Source organism: Cucurbita pepo, chromosome LG03 (assembly GCF_002806865.2).
Source record: "Cucurbita pepo subsp. pepo cultivar mu-cu-16 chromosome LG03, ASM280686v2, whole genome shotgun sequence".
Taxonomy (NCBI): Eukaryota; Viridiplantae; Streptophyta; class Magnoliopsida; order Cucurbitales; family Cucurbitaceae; genus Cucurbita; species Cucurbita pepo.
In genome coordinates, this window is record NC_036640.1 from 4,064,140 (window position 1) to 4,082,970 (window position 18,831).

Here is an 18,831-nt window from a genome sequence, read left to right on the forward strand (position 1 = left end):
AATGTAAAGTTTCATCCCACAATATGCAAAGTAGAATTCTAAGATAATAGATTACAACCTTTTTTTTTTAAATGCAAACAACGATTGAAAATCTACGTTACATCGTAAAGTCTCTAAAACAATCAATTATCATCCTTAAACTTTCGGATTAAAATTTAAGACATTACAATGTTAAATACATTAAAATTTCACAAGAAAAAAGACGAAGCAGGATCACCTTTTTCCATCACCAACAAGCTGCTTTCATCCAAGGAATGCTTCAAATCTTGGTATGGTATAGTATTTAGCTTCTACAAGGCTTTCCTTACCAATAAACAATGAGGTTTTGGTTCATCTTTTCGTCCCTCGAGAGTGCAAAGTATAGCTTATACGCCTATCCCACGATCAACGAGCAGCGAAGAAGTAATTATAACACATTACTACTTAATCATCTCCAATAGCCATAACGATCAGACCTGAGCTTGAGAGGCAAAAAGAATGAATGATATGAACAAATTTCAACATTTGGTGATCTTACAAAATTGAAATACAGCACTGTACAAAAAAAAAAAAAAGAAAAAAGAAAAAAGAAGGAAGAAAAAAAGGAAAAAAAAAAAGAAGAGGATGTTCATAATTTATGCAGGACATTGCCCAGGATTGACCGAAGCTTCCAAACCAGCCTGAACTTTCAGCTGCCAAATAAGCCTCAACGACAGAATGGGGCATAAGCAGAAAAGCTATGAGCTGGGGCTCCTCTAATGATGATGTTATATAGATGCCATTCAGCAATTAAATCACATTAAGAATATTGCGGTGACCATCAGCAAATTCACGAACTAGACGCTTCAAGACTCTTCCACCCTTCCCTTGCATATGTCCATAATTAGTCTTTAATTCATCACAACTTTTACTTTCAAGGTAGTCGCAGGCTGCATCTCCAAGCGCCTTTAACCATAGTGGTACAAGAGTTTCTACTTCCCCTGGTTTTAAATATTCCAGTGGGAGAGCCTGCACCTGGAAGAACTCTACACCTTTAATAATCAAAATGCCTAGTTCAAATGTCTGTATGCATAGAAATATCAAATTCAGGCTGCTATATTGGTCTCTATCAGAAAATAACACAGGATCTATTTGTTTGTATTCCTTTTCAGAAATATAGTTTAAAAGATTAATTTTTTAGTACATGCATTTTCAATGTAAATTAAAGTATAGCGACCCACAGCAAAATCATCCCCTTTTTAATTATAACTATTATGCAGAGTCAATATTTACAAAATGACACACACACACACACACACACATATATATATATATATAGAGAGAGAGAGAGAGAGAGAGAGAACCGCTGATAGTAGCCAGCCATGCAAAGATTCCCAGCGCAGGACAGCTTTCAAGTCCGTTCTTTCACTGACACTGCAAATTGCTGCCAACTGTTGCAGAACTGTTGCACACTTATGAACCTGATTGAGAGGTTTACGTGTTAACTTGACTGCACGTCTTGCAAGTATTCAGTTAGACGAAAAAAATGTTCCTTTATATGCGAAATTTAGCAGAAGGAGAATGAATGACTGCCAACAACATTACAGGTCTCCAAGAGTTTATGTTCAGAGAAGTAGGATAAAGTAAAACCAAGAGATCTCGTTGTTCTTGACCGTATGTATAACAGAGGGTTTTTTCTATTTTCTTCAATGCATACCCCCAGGAACCAACGCAGAACACATTATCATACACATAAAAGATCATCTTCATTAGAGAGGATAACGACAAAGTTCACAAACAGGAACAGCCCACACGATTCATTAACATCATGCACCAAAGTTTTCACTGTTTCAAATGCTCAAATCTCGGGATTTTACAACTATATTAAAAAGCAGGCTTCCATGCTTTTCTTAAAATTGCTAAACCACATTTCTTTATACATCCATAGCAAATATCAGGCATCAACTGTTTTTTTAAAATGGCAAACTACTCATATAAGGTATATAAGGTACATAAGGTATATAAGGTACATAAGGTATATATGGTTACAAGGGTACTTGCAAGTGGAAAGAAAGAAAGAATTGAACATGCGTTCATGCACATACAATTACATTAGAAGCTTACCCGAGACATTGCTGAAACACCAAGCAAAGCATATAGAATGTTTGATACAAGTCCCTCGCCGCTGTGGGATAGAACGTGTATTACCATAGAATTGAATGATCCCTCAGAATTGGTACTAGCAAATTCTAACATTGATGCAAGACTAACATCCAAGAAACCTAAATAGGCACAACAATTTAGAGAAAATAAGACTCAAACTAATTATGTACAAGCGTACAATGGCAATGAAAATCAAGCTAACACAAGGTGAAAATGGCTTTTGGAGTAAATGTACTAACATAAGTGTTCTTATGTCAACAAAGTTTTTCTCCAATGAGTTTTAAGTTGTATTTTTTTAATCCTTAGCAACCCTTTTCATTGGTCGATGAAAAGGAAGAAAATTGTTTAGAGATATAATCTCCTAAAGGGAAAGAACAGGAAAACAAAAACAGAGCTAATAAAAGCAAAAACTAGAACCTAGAAGGGCTAGAAACACAGACCAACAACATAGAGAACAACAATGGCCCATTTGGATTGTGGATATAGCTTCATGAGTATGGATATTAAATATTTGAGGTGTAGATGTTTGGGATAACACAAGTTTGTATATGAATAGGCAGGATAATTAATGTGTGGATGTGTTTAATTTGCAGGTTTTGTTCTTGGGATAATATGTTGATGAGGCTAAGTTTTAACAAATGACTAGAAAAATTGTTAAATATTTTATTCGAGTGGAAAGCTTTTTTTCTTCATTCAACCATCGTTTTCTACCTAATTTTTCTTTATCTTTTATCATTACTTTTTGGCTTTTAACAATAAGCAGTAAACCTATATTTAACAATTTAAAATCAACATACAAATATCTCAAGGCCACAAACCTTCAATAAATATTAAAATTTCTTTATCTTCAAATTGTTCTTCGTGAAGAACATGTAAAGGCGGCATATCATATGACTTATTTGCAGAAAGGTGGATTTCTTCTTGAAGAAAGGTTGCAAAGAGCCCCTAACCTCATCAACTAAATCTCCTCCGTTCCATTATCAAGTGCTTCATTGTATCCTATTTTTCCATTTTTAAGTGATAATCATCAATTTTTGCCATTTTCCTATATCTCTCAAGGCTCTTTCCATTTCCCGTTTCTAATCGTACCATGGCTATATTGGCCATAAATGGATTGATGAAACAATCTAGTTCACAGTGTTTCTTCATAACGGATTAGATATCAATCCAATTCTCATGAGCAAATAGTCTAGTGATAACCATTACAGAAATCCAATCCATATCCACCACATCTGTTTCTTTCGTAACTCGAAAGGAAGCTTCTTTTCTAATGATGAATTTGGGAGGAGCATTACTCATATTTTGGTGTTTAAACACAACATTATTCTTAACAACTTCAGCATAAGAGGTACAAACTTCAGCAAAAGAGGGTCAAGAGATAAGATCCTCAGCTACCTTTTCGAAATTTTGCTATCTAATTTCACTAGAAAAAATTTGATCATAAACCAAAAGGTTAACCAGCTCCTTTTGTTTACTCCAGCTGGAATGCAAAAGGATTTTCACCCTCCTGTAGATGGCCAAACCATCTATTCCATAAACCAAACAGAAAAAATATTTTCTGAATAAGAACAGTCCCACTCATTATTTCTTGTCAGAAGAAAATTGAATAATAAGGATATTGAAACATCTCCACCATAGCCTTGTCAAACCATCTAATTTGACATAAACCAAGAGGAAACAGCCTCTTTGATTCAAATGCTTCAATAAAGAAACACTCATTTTCAAACCAAAAGGGGGAGCCCGATTCATCAGTTCCATGAATAAAACTCATAATGCCCGTAACAAGGCTGGAATGCTGTCCTTGGTATGTTTTCTTCCTTTACTCTTATCTGGTGAATCAATGAATTTATTGAATCTTTTCATTCCACGAGAAAGAGCAGAAGCAGAAGATTTCTCCCAAGACTAACTTGTAATATTAAACTCATTCTAAAAGAACTTTCTATCTGCTAGGAATTTTGGGTATTTGTGTTCAACACAGCAGTTACTCAACTCCTTGTTTAAAAAGGTGAACTCTGAAATGATAAAGAACTTAAAGACCAGCAAGAAAAGTTACTTAAATTGTTCCTTGAACTGAATTCAAACTGAGAAGAAACAGAATGACGGCTAAAAAGGGTTGCAAACAAGAAATACTCAACTTAGATGTAGAATCTGATGAAGATTAACTGGATGAAGGCAAAGAAATGGACGTCGAGGGTGAGAGGAAGGAGGAGAGAGGGGAGAGCATGCCCGTAGAAGTTATTGATAAGAAACTCTTCAAAACCGCTTTTCCTCACATTAGAAAGCTTATTAGATGAATACATTAATAATTATGAAATTTGACTGGCACCTTTATTGCTCACCATCATTCAGCATCATAGCAGGAACGTTGTCTATAACAATGGCTGAGATTTGATGAAAAAAATCCAAGTTCACTATAATCACAAGTAGGGTGTTTGTGACACTATGTTCGATATGAAGCATCAAAGAGAGTGGGCCCAGGCTATGAAAATCCAATAGATTATAAGGGCTTTCTCTAGGTCAAGGGCCATCTCCAACTGATTTGCATCTTATTAGAGCCTTTGCAGGAGCGAGAACAACTACTCTAAAAGTTCAAACACTTCAAGATATGTCTCAGTACTCCATAGGAGTATGAGGCTTTATACAGTCATGTTAAGAAACTTCTCGACAAAGTCAAATTGATGAAATAAAAAATCCAAAATTCATCAAACTTTCAAGTGGTTCAATAGTATGATTCAAACATAACACCACATAAAAATTTGTATTCTTAGAACTGACCAAGGAATTGTCCATCATAGCTTTTGTGTCAACACTACAAAACAAAATGAAATTGCTGAATGCAAGAACTGTATCACCAGAGTCACTCGATGTCTAATGTTTTCTGCTAATGTTCCCATGTCCTACTGGGAAAAGACAATTCTCACAGCAACATACTTGATAAACCATATTCCCTTTCGTTTCTCAACTTTTCCACTCTTTGTAATGTCTTACTTTAAGCATTTCCTCGTCTCAGATTCCAGTTCCTTGATTTATTCCCAAAGGTCTTTAAGTGCACAGTCTTTGTTCATATCTATCCCCAACATTGTAGTAAATTGGATCCTTGGATACATAAATGCATATTCTTGAGATACTTACCCGTTCAACAAGGCTACAAATGCTACTGTCCTACCACAAAATGTATTTGCTATAAAGAATGTCGCTTTCATCGAACCCTCTTATTCTACTCCAAACTAGTCGTTAGGGGAGAAAGTTAGAGGAACTCAATCCTATGAAATTGACAACAAGGAAATCATTGCTCCAATAGCTAAACTCTAGATGGCATTTGTGATCTATGTTGGATCGACTGTTGGGTTATGGTGAGTTTTCACTCATGCGAATTGGACACATTAGTCATCACCATTGAAATCAAGGCCAAGCATCCCACCGGGCACTAGCCTACAGGAACATTGGGCACTAGCCTACAGGAACATTGGGCACTGACATTTGAACTGTAAGTTTATAGCTGCATTGGCCAGCATCATTTGGATTTTCTACTCTGGCAGTACAACTAATATTTTTTAGGGGTGGAAAAAAAGCAGTGCACAGCGCTTACAAGATAGGTATGACATTGCTGCTAATGCTGCCCCACGATGCATGGCTGTGCAACATATAGCAGCTTTCTGGAATGAAACCTCCAAAAGAGAACCAGATGCGGCTAATATTTCCTGGAATATAGTACACAAATCAAACAGCCATCTAATTATATTTTCTCGCAAAGGATAAATGAAACCGCACCTATAATATTAAAGAAAAAAAAAAGGAAATAATAATAGAACTTAAAGAAAAACCTTATGAGAGCATCGGAGAAAAATTGATGCAAAATTTGCGTAAGCCTCCACCAAATCAGGTTCTTGGTCACATATGTACGAGGAATTAATAGCATTTACGGATGCTGCATAAGTAAACCTTTCAAAAGTGGTGATAAACAAATGCCCAAATTTTTCTTGATGATGGCCATATTCTTCAACAATAACTGAAGCTGCAAATGATAATTTATTAAAATAGTTGGTCAGTAAAAGCACTATCTGTACATCTCCACAAATTTGTGGGGGAGTGCCTCAAGGAAAGATCTTTTTAAAGAAAATCATAACCAAGTCAACGGAATGATAAAGTTTGAATCTTTCACAAACGTGCCCACCTAGCAATATGCTCACTCAAGCGAGTTATATCCCAAAGAAAAGAAATGATAAGGTATAAAGTCTGATACTCTTATGAGCTTGTCAGACATTCTTATAGTCCAAGTTGCTGGACGGACGCCTTCGATTTAAGTTCGGCTCAGAGCAACTCAGCTAAGTTTATGGTTTTTCAAATGTTCATTGGGTAAAGTTTCAACCATCACACAAAGATTCTTTGGTTCAACGCTTGTACAACCTTTTAGAGGGAAGGAGAAGTCCATAATCATTTGTGGAATGATATTCTATCATTGTTGTCTTTTTAAACTCTTAGAGGCTTCAGTAATTACTTGGTTACTAACTGGTTGGAGGTCCTTTATTGTAAGTCGGGTTTTGTTCCCTTTTCATCTAGATATGACTTCTCTGTTTCATATAACTATATATAGTTTCAAGCATGCATATGTGTATCTATCTATCTATCTATATATATATATATATACTGTAAGGTTGCCAGGCATCTACAGTACGATACTCTATAAGCTAGCAGATGTACCAAGGAAAAAAAAAAAAAAACAGAATATCTAAGTTGAATCCTTGTTAACCACGCCTAAGAGTAGCCACAATCGAGATATGACTTCTCTGTTTCATATAACTATATATAGTTTCAAGCATGCATATGTGTATCTATATATATATATATGCTGTAAGGTTGCCAGGCATCTACAGTACGATACTCTATAAGCTAGCAGATGTACCAAAAAAAAAAAAAAAAACAGAATATCTAAGTTGAATCCTTGTTAACCACGCCTAAGAGTAGCCACAATCGAGATATGACTTCTCTGTTTCATATAACTATATATAGTTTCAAGCATGCATATGTGTATCTATATATATATATATGCTGTAAGGTTGCCAGGCATCTACAGTACGATACTCTATAAGCTAGCAGATGTACCAAGGAAAAAAAAAAAAACAGAATATCTAAGTTGAATCCTTGTTAACCACAATCGAGAAAGGAAGAGATGATTGTGATCCACCTCAATGGTTTTATGCATGCAGTATGAATTCGGTTTAAGCGCAACTTGAGGGTTCCTTGAAAACTTAAAAAGTTATTTTAGAATACATCACTGCTTNAAAAAAAAAAAAAAAAAAAAAAAAAAAAAAAAAAAAAAAAAAAAAAAAAGTAATTTTAGAATGCATCTCCGTTTCTTACTAAAAAAAAGAAAGTTATTTTCAAATTATCAAAAGCTAAGTCTTGGTTGGGAAAAAATAGAGTTAGGCCTTCATGTGAATGTCGAATCCCGATTCCTTTAATCTTCATTGAAAAGTAGTTGCAACTATCTTTCTTGTTGCCACTTAAATTCAAATTTGGACCTGCATCACACTACAGGATTAACTTGAAGAGATTTCGGGTTTTTATGGAAGTAGGGTTTCAGAAATGCATTTTTGAAATCTAATGGAACACGTGCATATGGACATACCTTTGGAAGTTGAGGACAAATATAATAAAGAACATCTTGCAGAAATCAAGCTACAAACCTGTAAGTTTTATGTCTTTCAGTGTGTATTTGTATAGCTATAATTTCTCCTTTCTTTAGTCCTAAACTAACTACTTAATTGCTATTTTTAGCGATCTATCTTTGAAATCTTTCTAGTCTAGAATTATTCTCAGACATATTTTCTATCTATAATGAAAATAAGAAAACATTTTGTTGCAACCAAGCGAGAGAAAATCTCCAAGAAACCAAAAAGAAGAATTTTAATTAAAATCCAAAAGCGTATGTATACAAGAGATGAACCCTCTATTTATGGAAGGTAAATGGATTAACCAAAAATCTACTAATCAGATAAATATTTGGTTGTATTTGCTGTTTAACGAAAACTCTACTTTTCATGGCTAATCTTTTTAGTTGTATTTGCTGCTTGTACTTTTTCTTTTTCACTCCATTTGGGAGTTTGTATCCCTTGAACATTTATTCATTTTCATTATATCCATGAGAAGGTTCTTGTTTAAATAAAAAAAAGAAAAAGAAAAAGAAGAAGATAAATAACTCAGGTACAAACTAAAACAACTAACAACTCAACTAAAAGTTCTAAACCCGCTGCCGATCATGCTACATCTCATTTTCCCTCACAATCAAATGAAGTAACTGCAATAAAGAATAAAATAATGTACCTGTTTTAATGTAACATTCATGACCATGGAACAAAACAAAATTTGTCGATAAGCAATCTAAGACTTTTGGCAGCAACGTAACGAAGTGTTGACCTGCATATTAAACATTCAGTGGATGGGTCTAGTAGAAGACAAAAACCAAACTAATCAAAAGATAAACAGCAAACCTGAGGACTGGATGGCTAGAGATAGCGCACGACAAGCTGCCGTAGAGAGATTACCATTCTCCATGTGTTCACACCTTAGAAGTTTCTCTAGCATTGGCCAAAAAACTATCAACAAAGAAAACATAGGATCATCTGGAGTATGCTCGGTTGACAAAGACGTAGCTAGATGGCTAAATACAGTTCCCATCCTGAAAACAAACAGCCAGGCATAAGGGTTTGAGCAGAAAACGTTCTATTTATACAGAAAAATCACAACTGATCGAGAATTTTGCACATGCTAGTCAAATAAATCCAAGTCTGGAAGGGAAAAACGATAATGACTGGAGTGTGACCATGCTAATACAATAACTTCATGGACTTCATAGAAGTAAATGGATGCAATAGCTGGAAATGTTTACAGTTGATGTGTGCGTAGTAATAATTTAGGAGTGAGAAATTGTATAATTATATAACCTTTTTTTTTTTCTTATTAAAAACACTTGTCAGAGAGTTAGTACCACCAAGGTCTCTTATGGAGTCCACGAAAGGTGAATGTTTCATCTTGGTTTATCTTCGTGGAAATTCTAACTTGGTATATAGAGTTCAAAGAAAACGTGCTTTTTGGTCATTAAATTTGGGTTACAGCAAGTTGCAGCTCGTCAATTCTTAAAGTTTGAGAAAATAAGAATAATCTAATTCATTCACTAAAAAATATATATAGACAAGTGTACAAGGGTAGCCTTAGTAAAAGAAAATAAAAAGACAATAGAGGACAATATGTCTAAGATATTTACAATAATACAATTATACTAATTCAAGCACTATAACACACCTAAATGCGAGGAAGAATCTGCATATGTTTGACTTTTGTCCAGAATTTAGTCAATATGACAGGTGAGGCTTAGTATTAGATAGATTAGACTCCATGCGTTCTAGCTCAGACTGTCCATATATTAGTTTTAATTTCGAATTGACACCACCTAATTTCAGTTCCCAATACTATTAAATTCAGATATTAATGACAAAAAACAAGATTCGCCACATTAAAATTTAAGAAACCACAAGAACAAGCGAAGCTATGTATGAAAAATTATATTTATCTATACCTCATTGGGTGAAGAATAGAATTTATACGAGACTAACAATCAGATATGCAGAAAAGCAGATATCAGTCTCAACCTATAGGGAACTGTAAAATAAAGCTATAAACATAGATAAGAAAATAACTCTGAGCAGAAACAAGGAAACAATCTAAAAACTAAAACCCTAAATTACAACAAGTTGTTTAATCATAAATACCTATACAGGCCTCTCACAGCGGAGGTTAAGATTTTCGTGTAAGTAGCAGGATTCTGTCTCAGAGACTGTGCGTTATCTTCATCAACCTGAAAAATGCAACACGCTTCTTTTAGTTTACTAATGATTGCATAGAAATAATAGGAATGGGAAATTATCCTATAATTTTAATGATTAAAGTGGACCACTAGCTCAACAACATCAAAACTTCAATTCTTCTTCTTAATCAAAGAATTGTAGAAAATCAGAAAAGTTGAAAAATCAAAGAAATGCTTGTCATTATGAAGGAGTGGCTGTGCATCTTGAACATAGGTTCAAGGCGACTGAAAGGTGCAAGAGGTGAGCGCCTTATTAAAGTTGTCACCCTAAGTACATGCAAGGCGATCTGACCTACCCTTGCCTCGCCCTTGCCATAGGCAAGCACCTAGGTGCGCCTCAACATCACTGTAAGAAAGTACCAAGATGGACATTTTTATCAAGAGGTAGACTCATCCTTTATAAATCAGTTCTTAACAACATTCCCATTTTCATTGTCTATTTTTTGTATGCCCAGAATATTTTGCTTGAAGGTAGAGAAGAAGATTAAAGATATTCTATGGGAAGGAAACAGAGCCAGTAAAATCAAACATCTTGCCAATTGGAAGGAGGTATCAAACTCTTTACAAAATGAAGGTTTAGACATTGGCAACTTAAGAATGAGAAGTACAGCTTTGCTACCTAAATGGGTTTAGCATTTTTATCATGAATCTTCTGAATATTGCACAAAATTAATAGCAAGTTTTCATGGAAAATCTAGTGCAGCAGGCTGGTTTTCTAAAGTCAGAAAAGTCAGCAGTTATCGAGGTCCTTGGTTGTGTATTAGCAAGCTTCAAAGTCTTGTTCACTCTTCTTCTTTTAAGTTGGGTTGCGGTAATAGAATCCCTTTCAAAGATTTCTTTGTACCCTAAGAAAGTAAATACATTTAATAATATACAATCTCCAAGATATTTCAAGAGAGAACTAATGTGATATGTATTTGAGGTATGTGTAGAACCTTCAAAAAGCTTCTTGAAGATTTAGTGTTGTATTTTATTTTAATAGTTAATGCCTAGAATATGTGCATTAAACATTTTCACCGCTGTATTTTAAAAAATTTCAATAAATTATGTATATGTATATGTATCTACACATACATATATTTTAACGCTAAACAATTTTTTCTTTGAAAAAAAATGAAAGAATGCAGGAACATTAAAAAAAATGTCAAAAGGGAGTCCCGCTGAATAAAAGGATTCAAATCGAGTACCAAGAGACCTAATGATTCGTTACAAAGACTTTGTCACTGACCCCAAAGAGAAACGTACAACCTACCTAATGACCAAACATCACAAGGGCCCCTCTCCACTCTAGAGGTTCTATTGTTCCTTCCCGCCACAAGTCCCACTATAAAGCACACACCCTGGTTTGCCACAAGATCCTCCCCTTCTCACAAAAAGGCAGATGGAGGATGAACTGGTCAATCATCCCCCCCTGATCTCTGTGTTTGGCCACCTAGAAGCCAAACACATTAAAAAAAAAATGATACGAATATGATACAAATTCTCCTCTGCCTTCCGACAAAGAATGCAACAAAACACATGAGGTATCCAGTTTGTTACATTTACATTAAGAACAACAATAAAATACAAAGATGAGAAGCTGAGAGGAATGTTTTATAAATCTATTCCTCTTTCGTTATCCAAATTGATTAGAAAACTTTCCAATGACCTGCTACGGATTTGGATACGTAGAATACCTCATCCTAATCAGCTACCTCGTTTTTCATATCTCTCCTGTCTTAGACAGGGTTTCTTAGCGGGTTAAGACTTGAGAAATGGGAAGAAGATTGGCTAATGTCATGTGACACTTGCAAGATGTCTATGGTTAATTGAAACATTCATTTGTGCACAAGATACCTCCAAACACACCTACAATAAATCAAGAGAGGAGGAAAAAAAAAGAAAAAAAAGAATATCAAACTCGTTGTAAATGGAAACTTACTAGTTTCTCAATTGCTTCATAGCTTGATGAAAGCAGTCTAGCCAACAAGTTGCTCTTCAGTTCTTTATTAGGAACTGAACCAAGAATCAAACTTACAGCACTAACTACTTCTTCCTCGTCCTCCAAAGGTAAATGCAACTTCTCCAGACTCTAGAAAACCAAAGGCTAGTTAGACTTAGTCCAAGAGATGATTACATAATCTTGTCAAGAAATAACATAATCCAGTCAAAGAAAAAAAAGACAAAACAACTAATTTACATAAATTTTTATTGTTTTCATTTCATCTCAAAGCCAATAGTGTTTTTAGGCGTCACATATTGCATTTAATGAAAAATTGTTTATCTTGACATCAAACATTATTCTGTGCTGAATATAATTTTTAGTTTCATCTACAACATCAGTCTTCTAAGGATTTCACAACATTCATTTTCCATTAAAATTCCACTGATTAGTCACGATAATCAGAGAGTATATTACCTCTCCAATCCAAATCAAAATTTCCAAATTTTGCAGTTCAAAGATTACAGCGGTTGCATCTTCACAAATTTTACGGAGGGCGAAGGCACAAGCATGTGAAGAAACAGATTCCGTGATCCCAGTAGCAAGAAACAATCTGAAAATAGATCAATTTATAAATGGGGAAAAAACTACAATTGATAAATAAATATGGATATATAGATAAAGATGATGAATAAGTAAGAAAGAACATTCCATTATTAGATTACAGATTATAGACTACGATCATATAAACTTCAGCCCAACTTGATGACATTTTTGCAGATGAATTGGTTTCATATGATCCAATGCCCAACAACATTTCTCAAGGCTCAATCATAATATTTGCCAGCCACGGGGTTATGAGTCAACAAGGATGCACCATGGAAGGAGAAGTATGTAAGAGTAGATATATTGAGAATATTTGCAGAATATTAGTAGGGACATAATGATAATTGGTTATAAATATTGTTTCCAGTAAAAAAAAAAAAGATAAATGGTTATAAATAGAGTGAGTTAGGGAGCTTAGGGTGATTAGTATTTGAGCCAATCTTTGTTCCTTCTTGGTTAACGGTGTTGGATCTTTGGAGGATTAATTGTTCCATCTGTCATGCCATACTTTCTATCATATGAGGCACCTCAGGAAAATAGGTTTTCATTTCATCCATTGATTCTTCCATTTGAAAGATGCATTGGTTGAGGGATTTTGGGGAAAGGCCCAAGGGCTCCAGTCCGTGTTGAGCTTCATCATCACTGGAGGTCACACGAAATGTTCTTCCCTGCCATCAAGTCCATTCGTTGAAGGCACTTTGATACAACACTGACGCAGTATCAAGCGTTTAAGAATTCTCTTTTAGTGATTGAATGTTATTTTACAACCTAGAGACCTACTATTTATAGGGACCAAGGAGTTGAACTAACTCCCAACAGCCAAAAAACAGCTCCCTGACTACCTCTGTTACTAACTTTAGTAACAACTAACCAACACTAAAAGAAGGAAAAAAAACACATTACAGCAGCTAATAGCCAACTAATCAAGGGTAAAAGAACAAAAACTATATCACTTATTGGATAGTTGTCCCCAGTGCTGAAGCTAAAGAGAGTCGTCAGGATGTATTTTCTATTCTTTGAAGAAACTTGGCCTTTTATTTTTTTTATGAGAAATAGGGCTTTCACAGAGAAAAATGAAGGAATATATAAGGACGTACAAAAAGACAACAAAAGGAGCCCAAACAAGATAAAAGCTTATACATTTCGTGCACTACTGACCTTGTCTAAAACATGTTTGAGCAACAATCGGTTAATGGAAGGTCAACTGCACTCGCATTAATGAAGGGAAAGGGATAGCTAAAAAAGCAACTAGAAAAAGTAGACGGGGAAAAATCCCAAGAAATCTTGACCAGATTTCTTATGATCTTGTGACAGAGAAATAGAGAGTTTAGTTCTCATAGAAATCTCAACCACCACTTCGGAAGGAGAGCCAAACTTTCATGCTTTTCTATGAACAATATAATGCCCTCCTGTTAGGACGGGAAGAGAAAAAAACCTCCCAAAGAATCAAATGGATACTGCTTTTAGTGTTATGGCATTCTTAAAAGATAGTAAAGAGAATTCTAGAAAGAACAATTAAATTATTGATAAGATTAAATTCACCATAACCCATTTTAGGTTGATTGGTAATTTAACAGGGTATCAGACAGTAGGTTGTCTTGTGTTCGAACCCCTATAATGTCATTTTCTCCTCAATTAATATTTTTCCACTTGTTGGGTCTTCTACAAATTTTCAAGCCAACAAGTGAGGGAGAATGTTAAACCATTGTATAATTAGTTAAATTTACCATAACCCATCAAGTTAAGTTTTTGAATTGATTGGTAATTTAACAAGAACTACTTGACCCTTAACTCTTGAGCAAGCGATTAGAAACTTTGAAGTAGTATATTGTGTGCATGCAATTACAAAATGAACAATCAACAAGAATTGAACCCTGCAAATTGAGAAACATAAAATAAAGAAAATAGAGGAGAGTTCTTACAACAAGGGTCTGGCATCAGTGTGAAAAGCAGATATTGACCTAAAGTAAGACCCAACAACTTCTGCTAGGGATCTATAAACCTGGAATGGCATTTTTAAACATTACGAGGGTTAGATAAATAACAGAAATGTTGACCTTATGGTTTAATGAGGACATAAGCTTCCCATTTAGGTCTAGATAAACTAAGCTATTCACGCTTGGGAAGGGTAAGGTTGACCAACATACAAGGCACATTATTCCTTTAATCTCATTTGACGGTCTAGCAGACAGCATGGTCACCAGTTGCGTGATAACAGAGAAATCAAAGCTCTGACCCTCTTGTAGGACTACCTCAGCAACCTGGAATGTATAAATATTTATTTAATCACACCCAAGAAAAAAGATTCATAAGGTTATTTCTATTTCCTACAAACATAGTCCATTCCGTATATTACTAAAGGTATGAGTATCATAGGGCTAGCCATCAATGGACCTAGGTTAAAGTCAAAAACATAAAGTGTCATCATTTTTCGAGGAAAAAAAAAATGTATTTATGGGCATAAAGGTCACTGACAAAAATCATAGAGTTTTCAAAGTAATATACCATGTTGAAGAAAATGGCTATGCTTTTATGATTAGTTTATTACCTAATCATAAAAGAAACAGAAATATTAGAAAGAAAGGTGGTACAGGAACACTGAATCCATCAAAACTCAATATCCCAAAAAAGGAAGGAAAAAAAAAAAAAAGCTACTGTAGGTGAAATAAAAAGAATCACAGATGCTCATTACAACATAATAAACGATTGTGATTGACCAGGACTTTACAACCTTGATGTACGGGATTGCTGTTAATGCCTTCAACAAGAGATGTGTGTTTTGAAAGGCAACTTTTTTGCAGTACAGTTAGCTGAATGATTAGGCAATTAGGAATAGTTAATGACCTGCCGGTAAGTTGGTCTTTTTATTTTTTATTTTTTTTATTTTTTTATTGAATAAGAAACGAAACTTTTCATTGATAAAATGAAAAGAGACTATACCTCAAGGATACAAACTCCACAAGGGAGAGAAAGAAAGAAAGCAAAGAGAAATAGTGAGCAAAACAAAGGTCCCAAAAATAAACTAAACAAAGCTAAAGAAAACCAGACACAGCGCTGGAAGCAGCCAAACAAATCCGCAAGAAAAAACCAAAAATAAAAAGCGGCAGCAACAAGGAACAAAAGACCAAAAATATCAGGAAGCCAAACTCCAACATTGAAAACAACCCGGAGGCAAACAAAGAGCCTGAAGTCGCAAGACAACCAAAAAAAAAACTCTTCACCGGGCACTAAAGCACTAATCCAAACACCTTGAGAAAGAAACAACTTTACGACAAGCCAATGATAGAAAACTGCAATAAATAACATTAAGCCTGACTACGAATGCCATCAACAAAGGTAGAATTTCATACAACTCAAAACCACAAGCTGCAATAAGAGAATCAAATTTGCGGGACTAAGAAAAAAATGAAGAGAAAGCTTGTTATTACAATCCTGACTTTTCGTCATTAAGACCACAAGCTCCAAGGTGACTTTTTGTCATCAATTACCATATTAATACAAAACAAATCCAAGGGGTTTAAAAATCACTAGAGTTCAAAATTCCTCCAAAAGATTGCACAAGAAAAGAAGGATCAATAGAAATTATATCTCCAAATCTAAGAAATTTTTTACATAAAAACTTGTCATGAATTTCGATGAAAGTAGGAATAAAACCACAAGAATTCTTCCTTATCTCAATAAAGGAAGAACTACAATCCAACATACCTAGGGCTTTAGAAGCAACCCTAATCATATCCCCAAAATTCTCACCAATTGCTTTGAAGGTCTGTAATTTTTTATAATGCAAAGGTACATTCATAATTTGAATCCAACCAACATAACCTACCCAAAATTCAGGTTTGCTATGCTTTTCGACTGTCCAAGCTTCAAATTTCAAATGAAAACGCCCAATGTGCATCCATTTCCCATTACAGCCAAGTCGTCCAAGAATCCTACCATCATCCATTTGTAATAAAGCCTTATCAACCATAAAAGGATTGAGCACGAAAGTTGCCTCAAAGTGATGGTCAATGCTTCCTTAATTTCTTTCCAATCATCATGCGCATTTCACCTGGAGAGCACCATGAGTAAACTCCAATTCAAATCAATCACTTTTTTATCTTTTCGAATCCAAAGAGAACTTGGAACACTTGGACAGGGCAACATCTTAGGAGCAGCACTTTACTTGGACGGAACATTACTGAAAAGTTCTTAAATTTGGAGACAGGAACCTTCAACATATCCCAAAAGGTAACATCACCCCTCTTAGAACAACCAACAGGCAAACGAATGACCTTCCTTCCACTACTATAAGCTTTACTTCATACACATCTGGAAGGTGGTTTCTTTTCTTTTCTTCTTTTGGATTTGAATAGAAGTAGGTGGGTTGATCTTAGAAAACCATGCTAAAGAAGGAAAGTATGGTCACACCTATTTTCAGTTCTACTGATCTTGAATGGAGGAGGTAGAAGTGTTTGGAAGATTGGGCAGTTGCCCTATTATTAGGGAAGATGAACAGATGTAAATGGTCCATACAATGGCATAGAAAGGAAGTACTTGCTGAAGGAATTATCAAGTCTTCATGGATATTGCACTGCTATATGGTGCTTAGGAAGTAGGCAACTGTAGCATTTACCTGATGGATTTACACTAGCACTAATAGGGCTGTCCATTGCTTTATACCCCAAGAAAAGGTGCTGTGGTGTAAGATAAATGTGATAAAGATTTTATTATAACGGTTCTCCCCCCCAAAAGTAAAAAGAGGTAAGTATTTATACTAGCACTAACAGTGCTATCCGTTGCAACCACATAACTAAAGCAGCTAATCTCAACGGCTATCAATCTCTAACTAAAAAACAGAATTAGAGAATTGGCCCAATACAGAAAACTAGACAATTTACATGTGAAGCCACCTTACATCATGCCAATTCCTTAATTATGGAGAACTTAGCCTCTTCATCTCTCACTAATAAAGGTGCTCCTAACTCAAACAACGACATCTTTCTAATGAATGTTCACAAAGAAGAGCAGTTGCAACGTTGAAGGAAGAAAACAATGCTGATTTTGGGGAGGATGTTCTATTCAAATGAGGTAGCTTACCTTGAAAACAGATGGTGGAGACCAACTTTCATGTGTTCTACAAATATTACTTGTCCCAAAGACTTCGTATCCTCAATGACACTCATCACTTCGTCGAGCAAATTTGTTCAAGAGAAACATATTAAACAACATCAAAGAGAAGATCTTAAGGATTGTGAAGCAAGTTTTGAGATTCCAATATGTAGGTAAAAAAAATTATTAAAGAACATTTTTCTAATGATTGGAATCAACAGCAATAATTGTGCTTTTAGTACCCTTCTGAATTTCAAAGAATCAAAAGAAAGGTAAATTCATATGTCATATCTAAGATTTTTTTTTATAGGAACGAACACTTTCCCTTAAGATACTAAAAGGTACCAAATACCTGGGAGCTACATGAATATGCTCCCCAGTTGGTCACATCTAATAATCCAAGGAACAAACGAAACAGCAAGTATGTTGCCTCACCACATTAAGAGCAAATAACTTGCTCTCCACTTCCTTCCAAGGGATTGGTACATTACCATTAGTCCAACCGCTGAAGAAGAGCTACAAAAAAAAAAAAATTGTAGAAAGGAAAATTAAGATTACAGATGGTTATTAGAACAAAATGCAAAAGAATATAGGGGGAAACTGAGAGGCAGCAGGAATGCAAAGATTTTGAAGTCCACGAGGGGCTGCAGTACGCAAATATTCTCTCTTGTATCACTCATCTGATACTCTTAAATCCTTGACATAGAAGAATTTTGAGTAGCGTTTCTAACAAAGCAATAATCCTATCTTACTCTACAAATACCAAATACACAAATTTGGATGAGATACAAAACTTTCAGTAAGACAAATAACAGAGTAGAAACGTACAGTGCAAAAAAGAAATTTAACATAAAAAGGGCTTGTGAAAAGGAAGAAAACTTGAAATTACAGAAAAGGGTTCCAATTGTTGAATACAAGAGATGAAACAATTTTGATATAGGATTAAATTTACCAAAATCCATAAGTTTAAATTATTAGTTTCAAAGGTGATTTAATATGGAACTAGAGATGGAGGTACTATGTTCGGACTTTGTAATGTTATTTCCTCCACAATTAATATTGATGTCAACTTGTTAGGCCTTCTACAAAATTTCAACTCCACAAGTGAAAAAAAGTGTTAAAAGTATTTATATAAGATTAAATTTACTATCATCTACTTAAATTTGTAGGTTTAGTGGTGATTTATCAAAAGATAATAACAAAACTCATCGGTTTCATCTACACCTCC

The 18,831-nt window shown here is 34.8% G+C and overlaps 1 protein-coding gene across 2 annotated transcripts in view; it reads right to left on the reverse strand.

Annotated features, from left to right (window-relative positions):
- Positions 1–31: 31 nt before the first annotated feature.
- LOC111790131 (transportin-3) overlaps positions 32–18,831 on the reverse strand; it is a 38,672-nt gene continuing 19,872 nt past the window's right edge. The window contains exons 13-25 of one of the 2 annotated variants that reach the window (XM_023670958.1): positions 18,039–18,119; positions 14,660–14,773; positions 14,435–14,514; positions 12,384–12,519; positions 11,907–12,056; positions 9,891–9,976; positions 8,613–8,800; positions 8,446–8,538; positions 5,946–6,136; positions 5,711–5,822; positions 2,083–2,240; positions 1,323–1,439; positions 32–993 (exon numbers count right to left, since the gene is read on the reverse strand). In XM_023670958.1, the coding sequence (XP_023526726.1) occupies positions 769–993; positions 1,323–1,439; positions 2,083–2,240; positions 5,711–5,822; positions 5,946–6,136; positions 8,446–8,538; positions 8,613–8,800; positions 9,891–9,976; positions 11,907–12,056; positions 12,384–12,519; positions 14,435–14,514; positions 14,660–14,773; positions 18,039–18,119 (1,731 nt within the window). In that variant the 3' untranslated portion in view covers positions 32–768. The remainder of the gene's footprint in view (positions 994–1,322; positions 1,440–2,082; positions 2,241–5,710; positions 5,823–5,945; positions 6,137–8,445; positions 8,539–8,612; positions 8,801–9,890; positions 9,977–11,906; positions 12,057–12,383; positions 12,520–14,434; positions 14,515–14,659; positions 14,774–18,038; positions 18,120–18,831) is intronic. The other variant, XM_023670959.1, reaches the window with a different exon arrangement.